The following is a 17904-nucleotide window of genomic DNA, read 5'->3' on the forward strand; positions in this document are numbered from 1 at the left end:
TGACCTGTGATACCCTTTATCTGTCAGGAAATCATTCCCTAAAACTGACCCCTATGAAGTATAAAATATAAAAGAGGGATGCAAAGTATAAAGGAATGGAGAACACATCACTCTCTGATGCCCTAAAGATAACCTGTTGCCGCTGGGTCGATTCCAACTTACGGCGACCCCACGTGTTGCAGAGTAGAATCGCTCCACAGGGTTTTTTCTTGGCTATTATCCTTACGGAAGCAGTTTGCCAAACCTTTGTTCTGTGGAGCTGCTGGGTGGATTTGAACTACCAACCTTTACGTTAGCAGCTGATTGCAAATCACCTGTACCACCTAGGCTCCTTGTGCTGAAAACAGTCTGTGATATCTCAGTCATAGAGACGCATCTCTGGTGCACAGGCACTGTTTCCATCCCCTCTGGGATGAAATGTGACAACCGTTGACAGTCACATAGTAAAAACTCCCTACCTAAGAGTTCTAAGCAGGAAATGAACAAAATGCTGGGGTCCCCAGGGGCTTCAGAGAGGGAGGCTGTCAAGACAGTGTCATGAATCAACCTGGAACCTGGGGGATGACGCCTCATCCTCAACAGTGTAGAAAGAGTGAAGCTAGTAGGCTGCCCCAGGCTGGATGGCTACAGAGCCACTGCTGGCCATTGGGGACCTGCGGCTGCTGGGGAGGTGAACTCAACCAATCCATGGTAAGATCTGAGGTGCCCAGCTCCAGCACAAACAATCCTGAGTGTCCCTTGTGCTTCTCCCTGCTTGCACAGCCTGAGGTGAACAGGGCATTCTGCATTTTAATAGGGCCCCACATCCCACTGTTGCTGACAGACTGCCTCTCCTTCCCATTCTGTAGGTGGGAACACTGAGGCCCCCTCGCTTGTGTACTTGTACAAGCAGAGCTTGAGTGAGAACTTGTGGCCAAACTGATGCGTGACTCATGGTTTTTCTCTGTTGAATCCGGTTTTAAAAATGAATAACAGGTGCAGTGTTGTCATGTGCAATTTCACATACCTGGATTTCAGCCTCCTTTCCAAAATGGCCCTTTCCCAACTCGATCGCTTTACTGAAACCTCATTTTTTTTTTTCTTTATAAAAAGAAGCCTAATTTCTCAGTGACTGAATTGCTTCTAGCTAGTTTTTCTCTTTGCAGCTGATGAGGCTGTGTGGACCACTTCTCTTCCTTCTGTATTAGATAAGTGGGAATAATGAATTGATCTGCTGCCTCACTAAGTCAATGGGGATAAATGGGGTGGCAGGCTTTAATAAAATGCAGCACCGGTAAAAAATGAAGGCTGGGAGGTCATTACCGTTTCTACTTATGTTCTATCAAGATTGATAGCCGTTTTCTGAGGCCAAATAGATGATTAATATTGAAGGCGAGAACTAATAATGACAAAATCTCTAAATTGTAAATGACTTTTTAAATTCTACCTCCTTTTATTGCTTAAATCCCTATCAAGTGGTTGGCCAGCATTTTCTTGAATGCTTCTTGTGATGGGGGACTCACTACCCCTGAGACAGCTCGTTCCCCTTTGGAAAGCTTTGTTCTGACTGTTAAATTTCTTATTTGTACTTACGTGAAGTCTGAATTCTTGAAGAGCCCGTCATTGGAACAGCTTTAATCCTTGTGGCTACATGAATCTAATTCCTCTTACCTGTGAAAGCTCTTCTGCTATTTGAAGACGACCATGATGGTAGCCCAAGCCTGCTCTTCCACAGGCCAGAGTGTTTCTAGCTGTTCTTTCTTCTCCTGGTTATTTCCTTCTGATGCAGCTGCGGTTTCTCTGTGACCTCCCTTAAGTGTAGGGACATTTGTCACCTTTATAGCTACTCATCATTTTTCTATATTTGTAGAAATCCCCAGTACCTCTCCTGTCTCCCCAAGGTAGAAGAACTAAAATTCCCAGACTCCCCGGCGGCTAAGATGTAGTCCTGTGACTTGGGTTCTGCCAACTGGATGCACCCAAATGAGCTTTGATTCTAGACGAGCAACTTAAGGACGTGGGAGCTTCCGTTTTGCTAGTGCAAGTGGAAGCGGAGGCGTTGAGCTTTTCTGGGTGGGCTGAGTCCCTGACGCGGAAGTAACAGTGATGGTTGTGGCTGTAGCAGTTGGTGAAGTCAGATTCCTGGTAACAATACCCACTGCCGTTGAGTCAATTCCAACTCATAGCGACCCTATAGGACAGAGTAGAACTGCTCCGTAGGGTTTCCAAGGCTGTAATCTTTATGGAAGCAGACTGCCACATCTTTCTCCCGTGGAGTGGCTGGTGGGTTCAAACTATCAATCTTTCAGTTAGCAGCCAAGCTCTTAACCACTGTAGCACCAGGGCTCCTTCCTGGCAACAGTAGACCTGCCATTGTTTATTTCTGCCTCAGCAATAATGACCTCATCAGGCCCACTCTGTGTCATGACTTGTGAGCTATTCCTAAAAGCTCTGCCCGCTCAACAGTTATATGAACTCCTTAATATTTCTGAATAGATCTTTCTTCTTAAATCAGCTAGAGATGCTTGCTCCTAAGAACCCTGACTCATACAGGCCCTGAACTGAATGCAGAACTCTAGTTGAGATCTCTCTAGTGGAGAGAGGAGAACCGTCACCTCCCTCACTATAGTTATTATACTTCTATTAATGTAGCCCATAGTTAAGTTAACTCTTCTAAGCAAACACATCATAAAACTGACTTATATTCAACTCACTGGTCAACTGAAATCCTCATATTTTGAAGCAGAAATTCACTCCCTGGTCCAAGGGCTTTCTAGAAAAGCAAATTTTATGTACTTTTTCTTTAGTCCTTCAATCGAAAACAGTAGGTGAGCTTTTTATTTCTTTCCCAATATAATGATTAGTATATTTTTTTATATGAAAGTGATTCCTTTGAAGTACTGACAATGCAGTCATAACCTTGATAAGGCAAAAAAAAAAAAAAAAAAAAGGAACAAATAATTATGGGTCAAATCTTGCCCTTTCTTTTTGTTCCCCACCCACTTATTCCCCATGGCACACAAGTGACAAGTCTCAAGGTCACTGGCAGCCATTGTGAACCAGATACTTCAGTCATCCCTGTCCACTATACAAGTGCTTTGAAGTGAACACGGAAGGGACAGCTGCTTTGATTCTTCTCTTCTCGCCCCTCCTGGATGCTCGCCTCTCCCAGGAGCCTCTGTGAGTGCAAAAAGAAGCCTCATAAAGCAGCCTTAAAACGAACAAGGATCTTCTCCTTTCCTTCGACTGCCAACACTGAATGAAAAAGGACGAATAGAAGATGGGCAGGTTGCTTAAAGCCATCAACCGAGAGATGGGTCCCTTATGCACATTAAAAACAAACGAACAAACCAAACCCGTTGCTGGGGAGTCAGTTCCTACTCAGGACAACCCCATGTATTGCAGAGCAGAATTGGTCTCCATAGGGTTTTCACGGCTGTAATCTTTACGCAGACACATCACCAGGCTTCTTCTGTGGTGCTGCTGGGTGGGCTTGAACCGCCAACCTTTAGACTAGTTGTTGTTGTTGTTAGATTCCATCGAGTTAATTGCAACTCATGGCAACCCCATGTGTGTCAGAGTGGAACTGTGCTCCATAGGGTTTTCGTGGCTGGGACCTTCGAAAGCAGATCACCAGGCCTTTGTTCCCAGGTGCCTCTGGGTGGGTTTGAACCATGAACTAGTGCTTACCCATTTGTGCCACTCAGGGATACTTTATGTACCTTAGGCCACCAATAAATATCTGTAAAATACATCAATTCAGACCAAAGACAAACTGGGAAAGAAGTAAAGGTAAGAATGAGTGTGTGTGTGTGTGTGATTTCTTAGGCTTAATTCAGACTGTTTGAAGCCTCCACTTAGGAAAATATGTTTTCAAATGATTTCCTGAGATGTATTGCTAAGATGTGTTCAGGGTCTGGGTCAGAAAGAAAGATGCACAGTAACCTGTGTAGTTGAAATTCTGGAAAGGCCAGGTGACAGAACAGAAGTCAAGGCTGGTCTGGCAGCAGAAGGGGTTTGAGATGAATCTCTGACCTCTATGCTCTGTACTGTTGCTACTCAAAGTATAGTCCCTCCAACAGCAGCGGCATCACCTGGAAGCCTGGTAGCAGTATAGTACATGCTGTTCAGTCGATTCACAGCGACCCTATAGGACAGAGTAGAACTGCTCCATAGACTTTCCAAGGAGTGTCTGATGGATTCAAACTGCCAACATTTTGGTTAGGGGCCGAGCTCTTAACCATTGTGACACCGGGCTCCAGGAGGCTTGTTAGAAATACTTAATTTCAAGCCTCACTTAATAAGAATCTGCATCGTAACAAGATCCCCAGTGATATGTACACGCAGTAAAGTTTGAGACGCGTTGCCTTACACCATCAGTGAATTGTTTGAAAAAGTCAGTCAGTCACAGAAGGACCTTTTGCAATGGACCTCCGCGAGTCCCTAATATCATGGGGCAGTCTTACCTCCGTGTTGCAAGGTGTATGCTGCAGGTGGATGAGGTCATGTCCAACTCTCAGGGGACACAAGTGTTTTCTGGGCGCTATGACCAGAGAGGAGTCCCTGGCGGTGCAAACCGTTAACACATCGGCTGCTAACCAAAAGGTTGGAAGTTCAAGTCCACCCAGAGGTTCCTTGGAAGGAAGTCCTGGTGATCTGCTTCTGAAGGATCAGCCATTGAAAGCCCTGTGGAGCAGTTCTCCTCTGACACACACGGGTCGCCAGGACTTGGAACCAACTTGATGGCAGCTGGTGTGGTATGGTGTGACCAGAGAGTCAGCAACCAGGGTCCGGCTGCCTTACTGCCAGTCTTCCTGACGTGCTCATTTATTTGGCTTAAAAAGAGATGGGATATGATGGAATACTGCTCAGCAATAAAAAAGAATGAACGCCTGACACACGCAACAACACGGGTGGATCTCAAGGGCATTATGCTGAGTGAAAACAAGCCAGTCTCAAAAGGTCACATGTATTATTCCATTTATATAACATCTCGAAATGACACAACTATAGAGATAGAAAACAGATTAGTAGTTGCCAGGGGCTAGGGATGGTAGGGGAAGAGGGTGGGTGTGAGCATAAAGTGGTAACATGAGGAGATCTTTGTGGTGATGGAATAGTGATGGTGGTTATACTAGTCTATACATGCAATAAAATGACGCAGAACTGCACACACACATTGTACCAACATCATTTTCCTTGGTTTTGATAGTGTATTATAGTTACGTAGGATATAACCATCGGGGGAAACTGGGTAAAGAGTACACAGGACCTCTCTGTACCATCTTTGCAATTACCTATGAACCTATAATTATTTCACAATTAAAATTAAAAACCAGTTGCCAGCAAATTGATTCTGACTCATGACAACCCCATATATGGAGTAGAACGTTGCTCCACAGGGTTTCAATGGCTGAGTTTTTGGAAGTAGATAGCCAAGCCTTTATTCAGAGACACCTCTGGATGGACTCAAACCTCCAAACTTTCAGTATAAAATAAAGAGTTAAAAAAAGAAAAAAAAGAAATGGAGAGAAAACCATGCAGCCATGATGTGGTAGATGCAATCCTCATAATAAAATAGCTCCATGGAGACTTATTCTATAACTCTTGTTTTTTCGCTGGAAGCCTGTTTTATGCATGGCATCATGGTACACTGAAGTCCTTTTTTTAAGTCCTGGATGTAATCCAGAATGTTCTATCACACTAAATGGTGTTACTGCAAGGTTCTAATACATGAAGGTAGTAAGGGGAGTGTAAGGAGCCCTGGTGGTACAATGGCTAAGTGCTCAGCTGCTAACCAAAAGGTCAGTGGTTCAAACCCAACCAGTGGCTCCGCTGGAGAAAGACCCAGCAATTGCTCCTGTAAAGATTTACAGCCCAGGAGACTGTGTGAGGCAGTTCTACTCCGTCACCTGTGAGTCAGAATCGACTAGATGGCACACAACAACAACAAGGGCAGTGTTATGTGTCCTAGTCTAGGCCCGCACGACATCAGCGTGGAAAGACCCTCATTTTACTTAGTTATTTATTTTTAATTTCTCTTTTAATTGCACTTCAGATGGAGGTTTACAGAGCAAACACGTTTCTCATTAAACAATTAGTACACATATTGTTTTGTGAGATTAGTTGCCGACCCCACGGCATGTCAACACTCTCCTCTTCTCGACCTTGGGTTCCCCTTTAGCAGCTTTCCTGTCCCCTCCTGCATTCTCATCCTTGCCCCTTAGCTGGTGTACCCATTTAGTCTCGTTTGTTTTATGGACCTGCCTAATCTTTGGCTGAATGTTGAACCCCAGGAGTGACTTGAGTACTGAGTTAAAATGGTGTCTAGGGGCCATACTCTTGGGGTTTCTCCAGTCTCCATTAGACCAGTAAGTCTGGTCTTTTTTTTTTTTGTGAGTTAGAATTTTGTTCTACATTTTTCTTCAACTCTGTCTGGGACCCACTGTTGTGATCCCTGTCAGGGCAGTCAGTGGTGGTAGCTGGGCACCATCTAGTTGTGCTGGACTCAGTCTCGTGGAGGTTGTGGTAGTTGTGGTCTATTAGTCCTTTGGACAAATTTTTTCCTTTTGTCTTTTGGTTTTTTTCATTCTCCCTTGCTCCAGATGGGGTGAGACCAGTGGAGTATCTCAGATGGCCACTCACAAGCTTTTAAGACCCCAAACGCTACTCACCAATGTAGAATATAGAACATTTTCTTTATAAACTATGTTATGCCAATTGAACTAGATGTTCTCTGAGACCATGGTCCCTAGAGCCCTCAGCCCAGTAATTTGGTCACTAAGGGAGTTTGGATACGTCTGCGGAACTTGCATGACGTTGCCTTGGACAAGCTGTGTTGGTGTCCCCAGTATTGTGTACTGTCTTACCATTTACCAAAGTTACCACTTATCTATTGTCCATTTAGTAGTTTTCCCTCCCTTGTAACCATCAAAGATTGTTTCTTTTTGTGTGTAAACCTTTTCATGAGTTTTTATAGTAGTGGTCTCATACAATATTTGAAGGACCCTCATTTTAGAGATGAAACAGGTCCAAAATGGAGAAGAGACTTGGTCAAGGTCACCAAGTATCAGGTGGCAGAAACAGGCCTAGAGGTGAGATCTTTTTCTCAGGCCGGCACTCCATCTATTACATCACCTGGCCTCCTCTCTTTGCAGCTCTTCATCCCAGAGGTTTGAAATGGCATTAAAATTCAGAGCCCTTCTGGAGGTTAACTCTGAAAAGCAACATCCAGAGAACGTATCAGCGACATCAGGGCATCTCTTTTAATTGCCTATTCACGCAGACAGATTGTCTTTTCATATTCAGAGCTAAACTTGGAGATGTGTCCTTTTGCAGGGCACTCGTTATCTGACTGCCTCATCAGTAACGGGAAATAAAGTGCAATGTGATTGCTGAGTAGGAGCTCTATTTTTTTCTTCCTACCAAGCAGGAAGTTTAAAATCTGCTGGGTTATTTTTAAAGAGGGTGGAAAATAGACATCACACCAGCTTCCACAATGGTCTTGTCCAAAGGCACGGGCGGCTTTGCTCGAGGCACTGGGCAGGCTGGGAAGAAAGGAGTGGAGTTTCACCAGGGAGATTTCTGGTGGAGGGCTGGGGGTAAGTGCCCACACACTCAAGTGGCAACAACGGCAGGATGGACATAGCCACTGACTTGAGGGTAGCAATCCCAGAATTTGGGGGAGTTGACATCAAGCAGTTTGTTTCACTCTGGGGTTTATGACTATCCTCCCCTTCTCCAAAGAGCTGTGGTACCTAGTGGGCAGAGCAGGAGGCTGACAGTTGGCTTCTGAGGGTTTGCCAGTTGTGTGGTCCTGAGCAGGCCACATCACTACTGAGTCTCACATTCCTAAGTAAGCGGGGAGTTTGGAAGAGAGAATCTCCAGGACTCTGATACTTAGAAATACTCTATTTATATGAAGGAAATTCAGGTGAACTTGGCTTCTGTTTACGTAACAAACATTTCTTGATCACCAATTTTGTAGAAGACACTGTGCTAGGAACTACCAGTTACCAACCAGTTACCATTGAATTGATTCCAACTCATGGCGACCTCGTGTGTGTCAGGTTAGAACTGTGCTTCAAAGGGTTTTCAGTGATTGATTGTTCGAAAGTAGATTGCCAGGCCTTTCTTCCTAGATGCCTCTGGGTAGACTTGAAGCTCACCCAGTTTGGTTAGCAGTGGAGTGCATTAACTGTTTATACCACCCAGGGACTCTGCTAGGAACTAGGCTTGCGGAAGAGCTCAGGTATTGGAGAATTTCTCCCTATCTCCTAGAATAAGTAGCGAAACCTTACAGAATCACAAACTACCGAGGGAAATCAGTGCAGGAGAAAGTTTTAGGGAAGGGGAGGAGAGGGACAAAATGATTAACCTGCCTTTCCTTGTGAGTTGTCAATTTCTCCTTCTCTCAGCAACTTTTTAGTTTGGAAATATCTTTCCTGTTGACAGTGTGGGATCCACACGTAATATCTCCACACACATAATCCTTCTGACAGCCCTGTTAACCTGTTATATTTAAACCCAATTTTTCAAAGGAGGACTAGGACAACTAGATAGAGTGAGTAACTTGTCCAGGGTCTCTAAGCTGGTCAAGGGTTGAATCAGAACCAGGCATCAAAGGTTTTTAGTGTTGATCTGTGTCTGAAGCACAGAAGGTTCCCAATAAATGTCTCACTAACTGAGTCTTCAAGCAGAAAAACCCAGGTTTCTGGAGGGGGTCTCTGGAGGGGCCAGTCAGGAAGGGAGTTAGCAGTGATAGGACGTGAATACTTTGTCTGGGACCACTCATCTGTGACAGGGTATCAAATGCAAGGCAAGGCGTGGAGGGTGGCGAACACCGGCTGAACTTTGAAGAAGGCAGATAACTCAGGGCTGGAAAATTGATTTTCTCAAAGAATCATCTTGGACCCTTACCCTTTTACCCACACTGCCCCAGCATACAGCCTGAGGTTATTAAAAGGCTATGTGATTATCTCAGGGCGATAGTCTAAGGAGTTCACCCAGCCTCAATGGCTCCAGAAAGACTGGAGTCCACTGAAAATTTTAAATTCTGTTCAGCATTCCCCCCCCCACCCCTTTTGATCAGGATTCTCCTATAGAATCATTGATCAAAATGTTCAGTACTGGTAGCTGGGCACCATCTGGTTCTTCTGGTCTCATGGCAAAGGAGGCAGCTGTTCATGGAGCCAGTTAATCACATACTCCATTTCCTCCTATTCCTGACTCTCCTTCTTCCTCTGTTGCCGCAGGAGAATAGAGACTAATTGTACCTTGGATGGTCACTTGCTAGCTTTTAATATCCCAGTCACTATATAGCAAACTAGGAGGTAGAGAGAAGTACTGATTAAGCCAACTGATTGGGATGTCCCTTGAAAGCATGACCCTAAGCCTACAAACCAAGTAAACAAATCCTGTGGGGTGTTTGGTTGTATATAAGTAGCCTCAACAGCTGCTTTTTTTTTTGGTAAAAATATATGTCATGCAACATTTGCCAACTCAACATTTTTCAGGTGTACAGGTTAGTGATATCGATTACTTTAATCGGTTGTATAACCATTACCCTTAATTGATGCCAAATTTCCCATCCCCATAAACGGAAACTCACCCCTGAAGTCTTCTTTGAACCAAAAATTGCTTATCTTAATTAGTCAAGTACATCTGCATTGAGCACTGTGCCCTTTTTAAAGAATTACCTATGAGAGATCAAGTTGACAATGGCAACTCAAAAGGTTGTATGGGAAGCCTATTGGGCAGCGAGTTTAAGGTAATGGTGGAATAATTTGGAAAAGGATAGCGAGAATGGTTGCACAACTTGAAGAATGTAATCAATGTCACTGAATTGTACATGTAGAAACTGTTGAAATGGTATATCTTTGGCTGTGTATACTTTTACCAATATAAAAAAATTTTTTTAAAAAAGCTACGTGATAAAAGAGTCTTGATAAGACAACACTGAATAAAACAACACTCAGTTGGAACAATGCTTTTTGCCTGGGCTTCACTGGAAAAAAGGTGAGCTACAAAAACAGAATCACAGAACTACAGACTCTCAGGGTGGAGAGGACCTTAGAGGCCCTCCATCTAAACCTGCCCTTACGCAGGACTGCACTTCTCCAGTTTCTGCCAGGGCCCTACCCGTGATGGGCGCCCAACCCTTGATCTCCATTTTTGGGTGGAAGATTTTCATTCTTTTGAGACTAGAAGACATTCAGGTATAATATATATAAGACTGCATTGGTGGCTCAGTGGTAGAATTCTTGCCTTCCATACAGGAGACCCAGGTTTGATTCCTGGCCAGTCCACCTCATGAGCAGCGACCACCTGTCTGTCACTGGAAGCTTACATGTTGCTATGCTGCTGAACAGGTTTCAGTGGAGCTTCCAGACTAAGATGGACCAGGAAGAAAGGCCTAGCAATGTACTTCGAAATATCAGCCAATAAAAACTCTATGGATCGCAACAGTCTGATCTACAACTAATTATGGTTATGGCAAAGGATTGGGCACCATTTTATTCTGATGCGCATGGGGTCGCCACGAGCTGGGGGCTGACTCAGTGGCAGCTAACAACACACCAGTACCAGTTGCCATCAACTCAATATTGGCTCATGGTGACCCCATATGTTTCAGAGTAAACTGTGCGTCATAGGGTTTTCAATGGCTTTGATCTTTTGGAAGTAGATTGCCAGGCCTTTTTTCCAAGGTGTCTATGGGTGGATTCAAACCACCAATCTTTTTAGTTAGTCAAGTGCTTAAGCATTTGCTCCACCCAGGGACTCCTTAACAACAACATATATAAGATCAGTTATATGGGCGGGGGGCTGGGAGACCACATAAGCTAAGTTGGGGCCTTTATGTTTATTTGGTGGCTCTTTGAACACATACCTCCCTGTTTTCCATTCAAATTGGAAGAGGTGGAAGGAAAGTTTTGTGGTGGGTGGGTGGGCAGGCAAGCGGGCAGGCAGGCGAGCAGGCTTCCCTCCACCAGACACTAAGGGGCCCTTGTACCCTTTGCTAAGGCCCACATGACAAAGCCGATTGTCAGACAGGCTAAAGGCAAACATGTAGCAAACACTTTATCTTTCCAAAAGGAATAAATCAAATGGCTTACTCACCCTGAGGCTACACAGAGGGTGATGCACAGTCAAAAATAAATACTCAGAGCTCTGGCTCCTGGCACTTGGCTGTATTGTTTGCTTCTTAAAGATGAAACAGGCTCTGATTGTTAAGCAGGGGTAATCAGTCGGTCTTGGGAGACTATCATGATGTTAGCTCTGTCCCGGGCCCACTGGCTCTGGACTTGAGGGCTGCCTGGGCCTCTCTCCAGCTTCCTGTGGGCCCTTGTGGATGAGTCAGGAAGATTACTCTTCATACAGCCCTGGTTCAGCCCAGGCTGGGTCAGGAGCCAGAGAGGACCAGCTGGGGACTTGGTTTCCTCTCAGTGATGGAGACACCTGAGAGGAGAGCTCCTGCCCCTGCGTGGCCCTAGCTCTCAGCCCAGAATGCTGCAACCATCCACCAGCACTGACTTATGCTACTCAAGCCATGTTGAGACAGTTTGTCTTTCTCCATTCCCCGCCCCCGCCTCCCCTACAAGCTCATCAAGACCCGTAAGTGACAGCCAGGACTCTATCCTCTGCAGGTGAGTTACCTACAGTAGGCAACGCTTACTAGGATAGTGGCCCATGTGGCGACACCTGTAATTGCTTTGGCTGATGGGAAGTAAACCCTAGGGCACCACCCAGAGGTGTGTACGGACCTGGGGAACTAGAGCTTGGTTGGCCCATCACCCAATGCCAATTAAGACAAAAACAAAAAACAAAAACCCCGTTTCCATTGAGTCGATTCTGACTCATAGGTGACCCCATGTGTATCAAAGTAGAACTGTACTCCATAGGGTTTTCAATGGCTAATCTTTTGGAAGTAGATCGCCAGGCCTATCTTCTGAGGTAGCTCTGGATGGACTCAAACCTCCAACCCTTTGGTTAGCAACTGAGCGTGTTAACCGTTTGCACCACTCGGGGACTCCACCAACAAGATAAACATCTGTCTTTTATCTAACTCCTTCATTTCCCCTGGCTTTTTCTGCAGGGTTACATTTTCCAGTCCCTTAACTGATTCAAGTTCTCAGGCCAGAATTGTTGGGTAAAAATCATACTGGTACTAGACAAACAATGCATGGCTTGGGAAAATCATTTCTTTTAATGACAGAGAAAGCACACCCAACTATAATAGAAGCCCCGTCGGGAGTTGCCACTGTACAGATCAATACCTGGAGGCCCTGAACTAGCAGCAGACATTCACAGGAAGGAAGTCACAGTTAAGGAAACATCCACGTGGCATCTCTGAGGACACGGAGAAGGCAGAAGACAGCGGTGACAACGTGTTGTGTAGCTGTCACTTGAATGGACTCCTCTGCAGGCAGTTTTTTTTCCCTTCCTCATTTGATTGTAGGTTCTGGGGAGGTTGGCAGATGACCAAGTGGAAGAGAGGCCTTGTGGGTCAGCATCACAGAAGACCAATACTGTAGACAGATGTGGCCTGAGTATTCCACGGGTCACACACATGAAACAGGACTCGACATTGGTTCTTCGGGAGCTGGTAGGACAGATAAACTGCAGCTCTTCTAGAATCTAGGATCTGGGTACAACTTCCCGAAGGCATGCTAGGAAATAGGTTTATCAATGAAACTTGGCCATCCCAAAGGGTAAGAGCCATTCTCTTAGTCTTTACTACATGTCTCTAGGTTCCAAATTCAAGGACAAGAAAAAAGGCAGCAACTCAAAAGTTATTCTGAATATTGTGGCACTTCACCAACCTCTGCTGCTTATAATATATGGCAGAGCAAACGAAACCCTGTCAATATAAACTTTCATTATAGATAACCCTATACTGTACACTGTCAGAATATAGAAAGAATCCATCCTATCATACGTACATGTTTCATCTTTAAAAATAATCTAACATAGTCATTCTCTCTGGCTAGTAACAAACTATTAACATCTTCCAAGAATACAGGAAAAAAAAAAACCCTCTGGGATTAATAGCAAATTCTCTGACGTGCTTCCCCTCCCCCACCCCATTCCCCATCATCTAGGAACACATTTCTGCAAAAGCAGCCCAGAATCATTCTTAATTAGGAGACGAAGTGGACATGTCAGTGTTGCCAAATGGACTTTCAGCCAGAAGTGAAGGCGTATTTTTACCTTGGCAAAAAATGAAGCACAAACATAACATCTCACAGGTTCGGGCCCATGCAAATGCATGTTGTTATGTGGGGGTGTCTTATTGTAACCCCGAAACCACGATTAGCATGCAGGTTGTTTTTGACTATTGAATTAAGAGATAATTATTGGCAGTGCACCTCTTCTGTGTAACCATGACCACTAAGGCAAGGTTATTCCACCTTGTATAGAATATCAGCAGTATCTTGTCAGATGCATGTTACACAGCGTGGACCTGCGACTTAGTATTGTTTTTTTTTGTTGTTTTAAAAAAAGACTAACGACCTCAAAACACAGATCCCTAAACACGATTCAGTTTAAAATGAACTGTGAAGCTTTTAGAAATATATTTTAAACTACAAGGCTGCCCTGTTATTATTATTTTTTATGAATGTTTTTAAAAAGTTCCCACCCCTAAAAATTTGCCAAATTGTTTCCTCCTCATTGGTTAACAGTCTCATCCATTTGCTAACATGGTAGCTTCTTGCTGAACTGCAGCTACCAAGTTCCTGGATGAGAACTACAATGCTCTTCAGGGTAGGTACAGTTAAGTTCTTCAACCGACAACCTGGAACCCAAACGACCTTTAGTTCTCCATCCATCCCTCCGACAACGGTCCCTGGCAATGAATGTTCAATGGCCCCAAGGGTTGGCCTGGTTGCCACACGTTGACCTTCAAGCTCTGGACCCAGCTTCGACCCTCAGACCGGTGAAATGTCCTCGGTTTTTCAACAGGAATGCATGGGAGCTGAGATTGCTTATTCAAGAGACACTGAGGCAGTAGAGGCAAGCTCCTTGGCCCAGCCCAAACCAGACACCAGGTGGAATTTGTGTGTGTGGGAAGTCAATGCAACAGGAGAACTGGGAAGTCCCCGTGGAGCGTTCCCTGCTCTAGACTTTCATACAACGGAACCTTTGGACGACGACAAGTGGATGGACTGAATCCTGATGGCCAACGTCCTCTGTAAGTCCTGGAGCACATCCTGGCCCGTCCCTTCACCGTTTTTGTCATACAGGAGCTGCTTGAATGCTTCATTTTCAATGAGGACCATCATATTTTTGAGAAAGTAGCCTTCACAGTATGCTGAGAGCTCTGTGACTCCAAGGAACTATGGAAAGTGGAGAGGAAGCAGGAGATGGTTACATTTCTGACATGTACCTGGCTGCCTTCAGATCTCATAATGGCTGCAAAATTGACCCCGGTTCTCAGCCCCTTGCTGTATCTACCCTCTTAGCAATGTGACTTTGCAATTCTTCCCATCGAGGAACTGAAGTTCATTCTCCACTCCTTGGAGCTGGGCTGGCCTTGTGACTTGTATCAGCTAATAGAACGTGCCTAGTGGGGCTAGTTCTGAGCTAGCCTCAAGAGGCACCTTGCGAGCTCCCGCTGTCTCCCTCGGAATGCTGTGTCTGCCTAGGCTAGCCTGCTTGGAGGATGAGCTGAGTCAGGCCAGTTGTTCCAGCTGTAGTCTCAGAAGACCACAGCCAGAGCCCAGCCAGGATCAGCAAAGCCTACCCATAGCTGGCTGGCCAGCTCACCTCCAAAGTGAGCCCAGCTGAGAGCAGAAGAATGCATGTGCTAAACTAGTGCTCGTTGTTTTAAGCCACTGGGTTTCATGGTGCTCTGTGACACTGCATTATTGTGGTAATGACAACTGGCACACTAGTGGAGTGCTTAGTAGGTGGCAGATAGAGTTCAAACTCCTTACAGGTATCAACTCATTTCATCCTCACAGCAGTCCTGTGAGTGGGCACTGCCTACCTAGAGGTGTTGTTCTCAGTGGGGGCAATTTTGTCTCCCAGGGGGTATTTGGCAATATCTGGTGACATTTTTGGTTGTCACAGCTGGAGGAGGGGGTGTGTGCTACTGGCATTTAGTGGTTAGAGGCCAGGGATGTTGCTTAACACCCTGAAAGGCACAGGACGGCCCCCACGACAAAGAATTATCCAGCCCAAACTGTCAATAGTGCCAAGGTGAGAAATTCTGACTTAGAGACATGGTCTCTGCTAGACTAAACCCAGTGGGGTCCCTGCTAGACTAAACCCAATGTCTACCTGTCTCGCCACTACGTCTCGGTGGTCTAGCAGAGCTTGGCAAATAATAGTAGACAGTATTTGTTGAATATATGAATGAACAGTTAGCTCTCAGAGTAATAATACCAACAGCTAACATGTATGAGAGCTGTATCTACAGAACATAGCCCAGCTAACTGGCCCACAGAAAGACCTAGGTCGTAACCTTGAACTCATTGACACCAGGTACTAATCCACTGAACCAACGAGCCAACCATCTGCAACAAAGCTATGTGTAATTTTGCACAAGTCAAATCACTTCTCTCGGCCTCAGTTTCCCTGTCTGCAAAATGAGGGGGGTGGATTAGGAGGTACCATGCTCTGCAGAGCCATTTAGGATATGGACACCTGGTGTGATTCTGTGATCTCTGAGAGGCTTATTAGAAGGCTTGATGAGGTTCATCAAGCGAGAGGGTTTGCTACCAACTAGTGGCTTTTGTTGACACAAATGCACAGAATCCTGGAGCTGGGAGAGACCCCAGGAATGCTTTCATTCTTTCAACACGCTACTCTCTGCCAGGCCCTGGGGCATAACAGCAAGGAAGAAGGACCTGACCTTGCTCCTAGAGTCACAGAGTACAGGCCTCATTGTACAGGAAGGCAAACTGAGGCTCAAAGTTGCCTATCTCTCATTCTGTGAACACAAAGAGCCTCCTTCATCCTACTTTGTAGGTGAGTGCCACTCATTACAAGTTAGTGAAGGTGGAGAATAATAAGCACAGTAAGAGTAACTCTGGTATCGTCGAGTTGATTGCGACTCATGGAGACCCTACGTGTTACAGAGTAGAACTGTACTCCATAGTGTTTTCTTGGCTGTAATCTTTGCAGAAGCAGATCGCCAGGCCTCTCTTCCGTGGTGCCACTGGTTAGGTTTGAACTGCCAACCTTTCGGTTAGTAGGTGAATGCAAACCATGTGCGCCACCCAGGGATCTTTAGTAAGCACAATAGATACTTTATAATATTTGATAATATTTATTGAATGCTGATTATATGCCAGCCACTTGCCTATCTCCATACAGCTAATTATTGACAGAATGGTGGCCAAAACCCTCATCTCCTAGACTAGCAGCAAACTACTGCCGGCATCTGTTTTTTGTAAATAAAGTTTTATTGGAACACAGCCCTACCCACTGGTTTACAAATTGCCTACAGCTGCTTTCCAAGTGGAAACCCTGGTGCCATAGTGGTTAAGTGCTATGGCTGCTAACCAAAAGGTCAGCAGTTGGAATCTACCAGAGGCGCCACCTGGAAACCCTGTGGGACAGTTCTACTCTGTCCTATAGGGTTGCTAGGAGTCGGAATTGACTTGACAGCAGTGGGTTGTTGTCTGCTTTCCAAGTACAGTGGCAGGGTAGGGGCGACAGGGTCTTATGGTCTGCAAAGCTGGAAACACTTATCTGGCCCTCAACAGAAGGTTTGCTGATGCCTGTCCTAGACTGTAATCTTTTTATGGGCAGAGACCATGTCTTACTAATTTCTTACTGTACATAAGGACCTGGTACATAGTAGGTGCTCAACAAACACGAGGGCATGAACCCTCTGGTTTCCAAGCGTGTGTTCTTTCCATCACCCTGTACTGGTGGTGAGCTGCCTGCATTGGCTTAGGTTCAGTTTGAGAGACATCGTGAAAGAGCCATCAGAGCTCCGGGGCCTCTTTTTCATGACTGAATAGTTGAGGGCAGCTCTGCTAGGGGAACAAGATGGCTCAGTTGTGCATCCATGAAATGGGGTTCTCATCTGTGGAAAAATCCCTAGCTGGCTCCAACCATTCGATGCAGTACAGGTGATGGTGCCAAGGCCCTTGTTGACATTTGGAACATGGCTGTTAGCATCTAACTGCCTGCATATCATGGGGTTCCAAACCAAGGGTTGATTTCTTTCTTTTCTGCCCCTTTTACTAAACTAGCTTCACTTTGCAGCACAGTCTGCCAGTAATAGAAGCCACATGGCATGGAGCGTGAACGGGACCTCAGGATTGCTTGCACAGGCAAGCAGCGCCTGGAACGGGCAGGGGATGGCCAGCAGTGTTCTGCCCTCCATGCAAATGCAGGGCAGAGGTTTGCCTTGGAAAAACTCCAGGATGTGGCTGGGAAGGAGGTGGCAGAGGCTGGTGTCTGTAAAAGTCAAAGCCCTGGCTGCAAAGGTACACAAATGAAAGGGGCTATTTCTCTGCCACAGGCGTTCGAAGTCTGTCGCACCAATGGCTTCCCTGCCTGGGCTCACACTGCATGGGGCTGCACTATTAAGTAACGAGATACGCCACCGAAGCTGCCTGCCGAGGACCCCGAAGGGGTTAAAATGGGATTGTGGAACTTGGGCCTCGCTGCCAAGGAGATAGGCTACGCGAAGTCACTTGTGGAGGGAGGATCAAGGGAAATTCAAGTGAGGACAGCCAGGGGAAGGGGTGGAGGACCATATGGCTACCCAGGCTCTGTCACTGGTGGAGAGAGGGTCTCTCCAGAAGCTCTTCTGCAGTCATCACTTTACGATTAAAATTAAAAAAAAAAGGCTTGCGTCATAGAAAAGAGAGTATCACTTGGCCAGAACGCTGTGTGTGTGCGCGTGAGTGTGTGTGGGGGTGTGTGTGTGTAAGAAGTGGCCTGGCCATCCTTTTTGATTTACTA

The 17904-nt window shown here is 45.6% G+C and overlaps 1 protein-coding gene across 1 annotated transcript in view; it reads right to left on the reverse strand.

Annotated features, from left to right (window-relative positions):
- Positions 1-11630: 11630 nt before the first annotated feature.
- ABTB3 (ankyrin repeat and BTB domain containing 3) overlaps positions 11631-17904 on the reverse strand; it is a 369910-nt gene continuing 363636 nt past the window's right edge. Inside the window, exon 17 of the mRNA XM_064283651.1 lies at positions 11631-14315. Within this exon, the coding sequence (XP_064139721.1) occupies positions 14106-14315 (210 nt within the window). The 3' untranslated portion in view covers positions 11631-14105. The remainder of the gene's footprint in view (positions 14316-17904) is intronic.

The sequence above is a fragment of the Loxodonta africana genome, chromosome 4 (genome assembly GCF_030014295.1).
Source record: "Loxodonta africana isolate mLoxAfr1 chromosome 4, mLoxAfr1.hap2, whole genome shotgun sequence".
Taxonomy (NCBI): domain Eukaryota; kingdom Metazoa; phylum Chordata; class Mammalia; order Proboscidea; family Elephantidae; genus Loxodonta; species Loxodonta africana.